Source organism: Cheilinus undulatus, linkage group 6 (assembly GCF_018320785.1).
Source record: "Cheilinus undulatus linkage group 6, ASM1832078v1, whole genome shotgun sequence".
NCBI classification, from domain to species: Eukaryota; Metazoa; Chordata; class Actinopteri; order Labriformes; family Labridae; genus Cheilinus; species Cheilinus undulatus.
Genome location: NC_054870.1, coordinates 7,896,467 through 7,906,940, shown reverse-complemented (window position 1 = coordinate 7,906,940; position 10,474 = coordinate 7,896,467). Strand labels below are relative to the sequence as shown.

The 10,474-nt window shown below is 41.3% G+C and overlaps 1 protein-coding gene across 1 annotated transcript; it reads left to right on the top strand.

Moving 5' to 3' along the window:
- Positions 1-369: 369 nt before the first annotated feature.
- Positions 370-8,838, top strand: pex13 (peroxisomal biogenesis factor 13). Its single transcript, XM_041790194.1, has 4 exons — positions 370-516; positions 2,960-3,666; positions 3,972-4,094; positions 6,492-8,838. The coding sequence occupies exons 1-4, from the start codon at positions 443-445 to the stop codon at positions 6,788-6,790; spliced, it is 1,203 nt and encodes a 400-aa protein (XP_041646128.1). The 5' UTR covers positions 370-442; the 3' UTR covers positions 6,791-8,838.
- Positions 8,839-10,474: the final 1,636 nt, after the last annotated feature.

The window sequence follows — 10,474 nt, the reverse complement described above, 5'->3', positions numbered from 1 at the left end:
AAAATAAACAAGCAGACCAAATAATATTAAAACTATTAAGAAATCAAAATATTTTTATTATAACATTCCGTCGTACAAACTTAATCGAACTATCATATCGATTATTTCAGTCTGAGCCATCTCACATGGTGCCTTTAGGGGTATCGGGAAAGACTGGAGTAAACAGTGCTTGTTTCATTATAAATTCTGCTTTGTGTGCTTGGGGATTGATGTGTCAGGACCTACAAGCAGACACTAGGATACTGAATTAATCCAAAATATTTAAACCTGGACATATAATTATTAAGACGCTGTCTAATCTACAAATACACATTAACATGAGCTGTGACATCAGAAATAATACATTCCGATCTGCACATGAATGCAGCAGTGTTTGCAGCGACAGGTTCAGGGTCCACTCCAGTTCAGGTTGTTTTATTGTTTTAATATTTTGTATTTCTGGATGGATCCTCAGCCTCCACAGAAGCCGTGGGAGAGGAGGATACCTGGAGCCATGAGTGCTCCTGTCAACTACAGGTAGACCAGCTTTAACCAAGTTAGCACGCAGTTGGCCTGTTTCTGTTAAACTAGTTCTGTGTATGTGCAGAAGTGCTAGCTAACGCTGAGGTTTTACAGCAGCAAGCCAATAACATACATATATTCTATTTTTCAGCAGGGATTTCGACACAAAACTAGCTTTTCACTCTGTTTTTTATACTTTTGTCAGGGTATTCAAATATAGAGTCAACTGTACGTTATTGTTAGCTTAGCATTTAACCAGGCTCACCGAGGCCTGTCAAGTTTCTACTCAGGTGTCCTGTTGACGGTTCATGACGTTAATGTTTTATCTGGTGACTCTCATCTGAACGTGTCCGTTATTGTCGTAGTTAAAAAATATCTATAAGACAGGGAGTGTCCTAACTAATGTCTAGGTGCTCATCAGATGTGTATAAACACGACCTAAGAATCGTTCATAACGATTTATTCATTTTTAAGACACCAGATTACACGGTCACTCTTGAAACCGAAACACCACTAGTTTGTCGTCTGACTCAGTTTAAATATCTGGGAAATTTAATTCCATTGCATTTCTTTAATCACGTAAGTCCTTAACTATCAAACTATTGTTAGAAAATTGTGATCCTATAAATATGGAGTCTAAGAATAAACACTATAACACAGCGCATTTCTTTGCTTTTGTACGCCATTTTCAGCCTAAAAATTTACTCAAACACAATATCATTGTGTGTTTATTTCAAATTCATCACTTAGTAAATAAACAAATAGAAATAAATAAATAAATTGATCAGGCATGGTTTGAAAATGCCTACATCTCACTATAGAAGGCCTCACAGCTGAGGCACAATGCATATCAGAGCAAATAAAAAAAAAGGGTCAAATTAGCTGCCTGCAGAGCTTAGAGACAGGATTGTTGCAAAGCACAGATCTGGGGAATGCTACCAAAAAATTCTGTTGCACTAAAGATTCACAAGAGCACAGTGGCCTCCATAAATCTCAAATGAAAAAAGTCTGGCTCAACCGGGACTCTTCCAAGAGCTGGTCGCCCAGCCAAACAGAACAATCAGGAGAGACAGGCTTAGGGAAGAGAGCTGAACAAAAACACCTGATGGTCACCCTGAATGAATTCTAGAAATCATATGTAGGGATGGGATAAGCTCCAGATAAACAGTCATCACTACTGCCCTTCACCAATCTGGGCTTGTGGCAGAGTGCCAAGCCTCTCGTCAGTGCAAAACTCATGAAAACTCATTTGGGGTTTGCAAAAATCTGCATAAAAAGCCAAGTGGGTTTTCATGTGTTATGCACTGAGGATAGACCACATGTGCACTCTAACCAAGGTATAGAAACATCTGAGGAAAGATCAAGAGAAATGGAAGGAACTTGAGTGATATTTCAAGTGTTTTTTGCAACACGTCCGAATACTTATGTTAATGGGATATTTATTTTATTTTATTTTTAAATAAATAAATTCTGTTTTCACTTTGTCACAATGGGATATCATGTGTAGATTACTGGGAATATGTTTTGGACTGTAGCATAAGGCTGCAACAAACCCAGTATCAACCATAAATATCTCTATACACTTTAAATATCTCAAATAACACATCTCAAACACGCATAAAATAAAGCATAAAATATAAGTTAACTAAATGTCACCTTTTTTATCAGTTTGAATGTTTTTGTCACTTTAGCTGTCCAAGATTTATGAAAATATTTGCGAAAAATCCTGTTTGCGTTACTGACGTACTATACTAAACGCCTTTTAAATGTGCAGTTCAAACATCCTCAGGAGCAGTCGTTCCTAGCATTTTTTCCTTTTAGCTCCTCTTACTGGTATTGTAGAGAAGCTGAGGCTCCCTAGGACCCACACAAATAAAATCTGATATATAGAGTCATAAATTAACATTGAATTTAATTTTTTTTTCTTCATATCTAAAGGAAATAGCCAATGAAATGAAATGTTACAATGATGTTTACTGACAATTATTTTTCAGTTTCTATAGGATCTCCTGTATTAAGACAGTTATAAACTTGATGACTCGTAGTTTATAGTTTCACCTCAGATTTTCCCTTTTACTGGCATATCACATATTCAAAGTTAGTTACGCTTCTAGTAGAAGTGAAAAAATATCAGTTTATTTTGGTACAATGGCAACAAAAAGGCCTTTGGGTAATTTCTTCTTTTTAATTACCCCAAAAATGCACACAAACTACTGCACACTGTCTAAATAGCACAAATACATGGACAACAGTGAAACAGTGTTTCCTCTCTCTTTTGTTAAAAATATATCTGAAGATCTGTAGTTTTCTGAAGTTTGAATCATTTTGACACATCCTTCATTGCAATAATGGACATTTTTATCATTATAAACCAAAGAAAAGGTGGAAAATATTTAAAATGCAAGCGGCATTTCTCCCTCCCTGAAATACAATCTTATGTTTCTGTCTTATCAAACAGGTCTGTAAACTTGGCTCCACCTGCAGGACCCTCAGCCTCTTCTGGCCCCCCAGTGTTGACCAGGATGGCTCCTCCAGTGCCCCCTCGTCCCGTCCAGCAGTCATACCGTCCCTCGTACAGCTCCTTTACCTCGTCCTACAGCCCCTATGGGAGCTCTATCTATGGGGGGAGCTCCATTTATGGGGGGTACAGTCCCTATAGCTACAGCGGGGGCTTTGGCATGGGGGGATACGGCCGCCTCCCCCTCACAGAGGAAGTGGCGCCCAGCCGGTTTGTGCAGCAGGCGGAAGAGAGCAGCCGGGGGGCGTTCCAATCCATTGAGAGCATTGTGCAGGCGTTCGCCTCCGTCAGCATGATGCTAGACGCCACTTTTTCTGCCGTCTACAACAGCTTCAGAGCCGTGCTGGACGTGGCCAATCATTTGACCCGACTGCGCGCTCACCTGACCCGTGTTCTATCTGCCTTCGCTCTGGTGCGCACGATACGTTACCTGTACAGACGCCTGCAGAGGCTGCTGGGACGGCGCTCTGATGCTGAGGTGGAGGACCTGTGGGCGGACAGTACCAACGATGCTCTCATTTCTGCTGGAGGGGCCGAGCAGCATACCCCAAAATCCTGGCCAATCCTTCTGTTCTTCGCCGTGGTCCTGGGGGGGCCGTACCTCATCTGGAAGCTTCTTAGCTCAAGCACTGACCCAGTGGAACAAGGTTAGGGTTTCAGCTCAATTAAGATTTAATTTAAAAACTGTATTGTCCTCAGGGGCAATTCGAGATCCTGCAGAAGAACAGAACAGTTGAATGTAGTCAACAGAAGGTTCGGACTCCTCTTTCTACCATTTTTGTATTCTTTGTTTACTCTGTAACTGATGTTATGTTAAATCAAGAACAGTACTTGCTGGATTTTAGGAAGTTCTTAAAGTACACAAGAAGCTACTCATCAACAGTAATTCTAGTAGATGTAATTTCTTACTTTCCAGCCCAGCATGTAACAGGCATGTGTATTTTTCATTTAGACTCAAACTGGGCGAGCGGGGAGGACGACCACGTGGTGGCTCGAGCAGAGTTTGATTTCTCTGCCTCATCTGACGAGGAGATTTCTCTGAGAGCAGGAGACATGATCAACCTCGCTCCCAAAGGTGAGAACTCACCCACTGCTCCTTATTCTCTGTCTTCACCCATCTGTCATGAAAACAGTCTGACACACCTAAAGGTCTTAGACCAGATAGCGCTAAGTGTTCTTTGTTTTTGTTTTTTTTTTTAGCATAATCCTTTGAGGATCAGGCTGAAGTAAATTAGGAGGCTGTAGAGGAGAGGAAGCTGAGTTGTAGGGACCTCTGGTGTACAGAGGACAGTCAGGTCACATTCTTCTTAGGGGCTGCTTATGATGTCCTACCATCACCCTAAAGCTGGCTTAACACCGCTGCACAGTAACTACCCTGAAAACCGCCTCCCTGCTGGAGTAGTCTCCTGAAATGCAGAGCGTTTTTTAAAGCGGCTGCTGCCGCCACAGTACAAGGTGCCAATGACATAGAGGCGTTTCAGTGAACATCACAAGTCCATCACAACCCCCCCTCCCCAAAAACACGTAGAGTACCTCACAATCTCTGTATATTAACATGTATAATGTACCATAAAATGGAGGGGAAAATACGGTTCCGTCATCTAAATAAATCCCCCTAGAAAATATGTTTCAATGGTTGGTTCCACAGTTTTACATTAAAGATGAATTGAATATACACATTTTTACACTGTACAACTAAAATCACAATGCATTTAATGTATTGTTGAATGTGTATTTATATTAGAGCCGTGTTGTAGAGCTCAGGATATTCCAACACTAACATTATGAGCTCCACCATTGTTTGCTTTGACCCACAAAGCCTGCTGTTTCCGGGTTCTCTCCCCCCTTCGCTGTGATTGGCTCCTGCCAGGCAGCTGCCACCAGAAAGTTCAACACGCTGAACTCCGAGCGGCAGGGCAAAATCTGTGTGCATTCACGTGGGCACACTCTTCTGGGTCCTACCGCCGCAGTTAAAACTGCTTTCCGTCTGCCACCATTCCCTCATTAAAATGACTGGAGGTGGTGAGCTGCAGTGCGGCAGTGTGTAAAAGATTTAAAACCTGAAACGCTGGGTTGATTGGGACCCATCATGCCCATTGTGCTCAGGGACAGCAACTTTGAAGCACATCTTCCCAGGGTGTAAGATCAGTTTGTCACAAGGTAGATATACATGGAGATATGACAGGGTTTTTAAAAATCTAGCAGTAGGAATTGAAAGGAGAAGGTGAATGGTCAATACAGGATGTAATCAGGGGGAGGCAGGTAAGGAGGCAGGTTTTTAGGTTAGGACTTGGAAATGCACTAATTTCTACTAATTTGAGGCCTGACTTAGTGCTATGGTCTCCCAGTCAGCATATAGTTTATTTTATAGAGCTGAAAGTTCCATGGGAGGATTCTGTGGAGGAAAAAGCTTAGATACGCAGATCTAGGAGCAGAGTCTGAACAGCAAGGATGGAAAGTTAGGACTTGTCCAGTTGTGGGGTGTAGGGGGTTTGTAGCAAGGTCAGCAGCTACTACTGAGAGAATTGGGAGTGCAAGGATAGAAATTTGAAAGACAGTTAAGAAGATGCCAGATGATGCAGTTCAGGCCTAAAAGTGGATTTGAATAGGGAGGAATAATTTCATCTGGTGTTAAAAATAAAGATTGACTAAACCCCATTGAGTGCTAGCTCCAGTCAGGGCACTTCACCTAAAGCTCTGCCTCCCCCACCCTATTGCTAAGCCCTGTTTTCCAATTTTTCTCATTTTCTCTGGTGTACTTTTTGCAGTTTCAAGTATTATATCGGTGCTAGGAATAGCTGTGTTTCGGCTGTTATATTACGAGTGATGCTAGGTAGTATCAGCATTTCAACTACCTGAAGCTTGCTTGCTTAACTGAATGAAACACTAGTGAAGGAGGATTCCCACTTGACAATCTTGGCAAAGTGCTGGCTTTTTGCATACATCAGTCTGCATGGTTTGACTTATGGGGGCAAATAGATTAGAGATTTCTTCAACAAGCACTGATCCTTTCTGTAGGGCACAAGTATCTTGTGTGTGTTTAAAACCTTGGAAACCATGCACAGATTCAGTCATAAAATCAGTTAGAAAAAGTGTTTTTTATATTTGTGATCTCAATATCTGTAAAAATAATCAGGATTATGAATTTTGTTATAGTTGAGCAGCTCTCTTGCATACAATGTATCATTAAGTCAAAGCCAAAATTTTAACAACCTTAAAGCCAAAATGTGTAAAGCCACAAATATTATTAAATAATCTCCAGAGAGTCTTTTTTCTAAATGAGATATTTAATTTCTTGTGTGTTTTTCTTAAGGATGATGTTTTACATAAAAGGATGTTATTCTGTTTACACTCTCAGTCTCAGGAAAACATTTTGACACATACTTACATTATGAGTGAAATTACAACCTTAAGTTGATTTCCTATTTTATTTCCATCCCTTGTGTTTGTGTGTTTTTGTGTGTGTATGTAGAGCTTCAGCCCCGAGTGCGTGGCTGGCTGCTGGCAAGCGTGGACGGTCAGACGATGGGACTTGTTCCTGCGAACTACGTGAAAGTGCTGGGGAAGAGGAGAGGACGGAGACACGCAGAGGCCGAGAGGCTACAGCAGGGGAACGCACAAAATGTCACACAGCCACACGCCACAGCCGCAGCTGCTTCCACCCCCTCCTCAGAGGAGCTGCTGGAGCGCGTGTTCACTGAAACTCCAAACTCCAGCCTGCCCGCAAACACAAACACACAGACTCACACACCTGACAACATTGACCTGTGATGTGCTTGTGTCTTTCTGTGTGTGTAAACTGTCAGTTTGTCCCTGCAGAATTTAACCCCAAATCTCCACAGAGTCTGTTAGCGCTTTGCACTCGAGCAGTCGTTGCTTTTTCACAGTGCATACATGAGCTGTCTCTGGTGCATGCAGTAGCGCTTCTCTGCTGCAGATACGTGCTGATTCTATTTTCAGCAGAGTCTGCTGCCAGCACACATCAATCTATGCAGATCAGATCATCCCAAATAGGAAAGGGAACACACAGAGCACCCAGTCGGTTTCAAAACACAATACAATACATGGACTCAGGATTGTAAATCTCATCACAACCAGTGGCACAAACCACAAATCAGTGAGTCAGAGGTTACCGTAGGTTATATGACACCATGGACAAAGAAAAGTTCATTCTGAAGGTGGAAACTACAGGATTTTATTTGACACCCCATTCCCTCTCTAAAAAACATACATTTCAATTTCCTATTGTACTCACCCATAACAGAATACTATTAAAATGATTGGTGGATCCACTTTGTAAAGAATGTATACATGTTGTTCTCATGTTAAAGATGGTTGTTATCACACAACCTGGTGATTTCCTCATGATCTTGTGGTCTCATGTCTCCAGCAGCTCTTGCTTGTGCTCTGCTCCAGAGACAGATCCAGTGGGTGAGGGTGTGTACCTGGAGAAAAACTGTACTGTGGACTAGTGATGCCTGTGATAACCCGGCTGAATTGTTTTATCCAGATCCCTTTGTTGTTGATATCAGAATTATGAATCAGTTAAACCAATTATTTTTTTTTTATCAGTCCAGGGCAACAAACCCAGTCAAACACTGCTAGAGCACCAGTTGCATGTTGTAGGGACAGTGCAGTTTAGCACTATATTGATCTAGAAAATGAGGATAAAGTTGTTCAGAGGCCATGTCGGATTGTACTCGCATATAACTGAAGCACAGAAATGTTGACCTTAACTTCTAAAAGAATCGGATTCCTGTAGTGTAGTGCTAGCACTGCTAACGTTAGCCACATTCCTCAAACCAACTTTGCATTGTTATAATGTGATGTTATTTTACTGTTGCACAGTGAAGTTGGTTTGCAGAATGTATTTATCTTACTTTAGACTAGTTGGCTAAACACTATTATGATTTGGGAGATTATAAATCTAGTACAGTTGCAGAAGAAATGAGCTATATGGAAATAATGGGTAAGACTAGAGCCTGACTCTTATTGACCCATATTTTTATTATCTGATCATAATTTGTATGTATAATCAGTAAAGCATTGTTGACATTGAACCATAGTTCTTATTTCATCATTCAAACAATCAAACTCATCAGGATATTCACACCCTCTCTCTCTAACTAGCTCTTTTCATGATGCATTACTGCTGCAGCGCTGTGACAAGCTTTACCATCGTTCTGCCATGAGACTTTTATGTTGATTCTGCATTGACATAATATTTTTGACCCCGTCTGCTGATTCCAACTGTGCTGCACTGTTGCAGAAGTGTGAGAGTGCACATCACAGTGGGAGCTCCACACACACACACACACACACACTGTCAGATATGCACGCATTCACAGTGCAGCGCTCCCCCGCTGGCTCCGCCCTCTTACTGTAGTCCTGTTTTCTCCCTGTAACGCCTCCGTTTCTACCTCCAAAGCTGGCACATATGGGGTGATCCCTTCAAACCGCCATTATGCCTCTAAAAGATTCATATCAACGGGAAGACATCATTGGGATTAGATATGCCTTTAGATGGCAGTGTGAATAAGCCGTCTTTCTCTGTTAATCTGTTAGGTTCTTGTAAATGTGATTCACAGCTGTTTTCACATCATGTCTGAATTAATGAAGAGAAGTTTGTTAACATAAGTAAGCTCATTGTGTGAGGCAGTAGGGTACTGCGTGTTGATATAATTCTGTACCTACTTTTCTCTCTGTGGATTCTTTCATAATAAGAGAGGGCTAATTTTGCACACTGTCTGCCATTAGTCACAGAAAAATTGTAAATATTTAATTTAAATATTTTGAAAATAAAAAATATATAAATAGTGTATTGTTTGTGTGTGTGTGTGTGTTTTAATCTTTATAAGATAGCACAAGCCTCACAGATCTCCACGGGGAACTACAGGTGTCCCAACAACCTAAAGACAAAATTAGTAAGTAGGGAAACATAGATACAGGTGCATCTCAATAAATTAGAATATCATCAAAAAGTGGATTTATTTCAGTAATTCAATTCAAAAAGTGAAACTTATATACATTGTTTACATGCAGACCGATATATTTCAAGGTTTTATTTCTTTTAATTTTGATGATTATGGCTTACAGCTAATGAAAACCCAAAATGCAGTATCTCAGAAAATTAGAAATTGTGAAAAAGACAAGTTCAATATTGGAAAGTCATGGTGTCACACTCTAATCAGCTCATTAACTCCAAACAACTGCAAAGCTGTCCTGGGCCTTTAAATGGTCTCTCAGTCTGGATCATTAGCCCACACCATCATGGGGAAGACTGCTGCTGACTAGACAGATGTCCAGAAGACAATCACTGACACCCTGAACAAGGAGGGTCCTTGCTACTGTAAATGAGCTGGCTGTTGTTAGAGTGCTGTATCCAAGCACATTGATGGAAGGTTGAATGGGAGGGAAAATGTGGTTTAAAAAAAGATGCACAGGCAACAGGAATAACTGCGGCCTTGAGAGGATTGTCAAATGAAGCCGACTGAAGAATTTGGAGGAGCTTCACAAAGAGTGGACTGCAGCTAGAGTCAGTGCCACCACACACAGACGGAGTCAAGACATGGGCTACAACTGTTGCATTCCTAGTGCCACTCTTGAAACAGAGATGTCAGAGGGGTCTTACCTGGGCTAAGGACAAAAAGGACTGGACTGTTGCTCAGTGGTCCAATGTCCTCTTTTCAGATAAAAGTAAATTTTGCATTCCATTTGGAAATCAAGGTCCCAGCGTCTGGAATAAGAGAGGAGAGACACAGAATCCACGTTGATTGAGGTCCAGTGTGAAGTTTCCACAGTCAGTGATGGTTTGGCCTGCCATTATCTGCTGGTGCTGGTCCACTGTGTTTTATCAGGTCCACAGTCAGTGCAGCCATCTGCCAGGAAGTTTTAGAGCACCTCATGCTTCCTTCTGCTGACCAGCTTTATGGAGGTACTGATTTTATTTTCCAGCTGGACTTGGCACCTGCCCACACTGCCAAAAGTACCGATACCTGGTTTAAGGACCATGGTATCCATATGCTTGATTGGCCAGCAAACTGGCCTGACCTAAACTCCATAGAGAATCTATGGGATTTGGAAAGAGGAAGATGTGAAACACCAGACCCAGCAATCCAGAAGAGCTGAAGGCCACTATCAGAGCAACCTGGGCTTCATAACAGTTCAGCAGTGCCACAGGCTGATTGCCTCCATGCCACTGCAGTAGTTCATGCAAAAAGGAGGCCTGACCAAGTACTGAGTACAAGTTCATACTTTTTGGAAGTCCAATATTCTGTGTTAAAAATCTTTTTTTTTTTTTTTTTTGAGTAATATTCTAATTTCCGGAGACACTGAATTTTAAGTTTGCATTAGCTGTAAGCCATAATCATCAACCTTAAAAGAAATACACACTTAAAATGTATCAGTTTGTGTGTAATTAACCTATTGAGAATATTAGTTTCACTTTTTGAATTT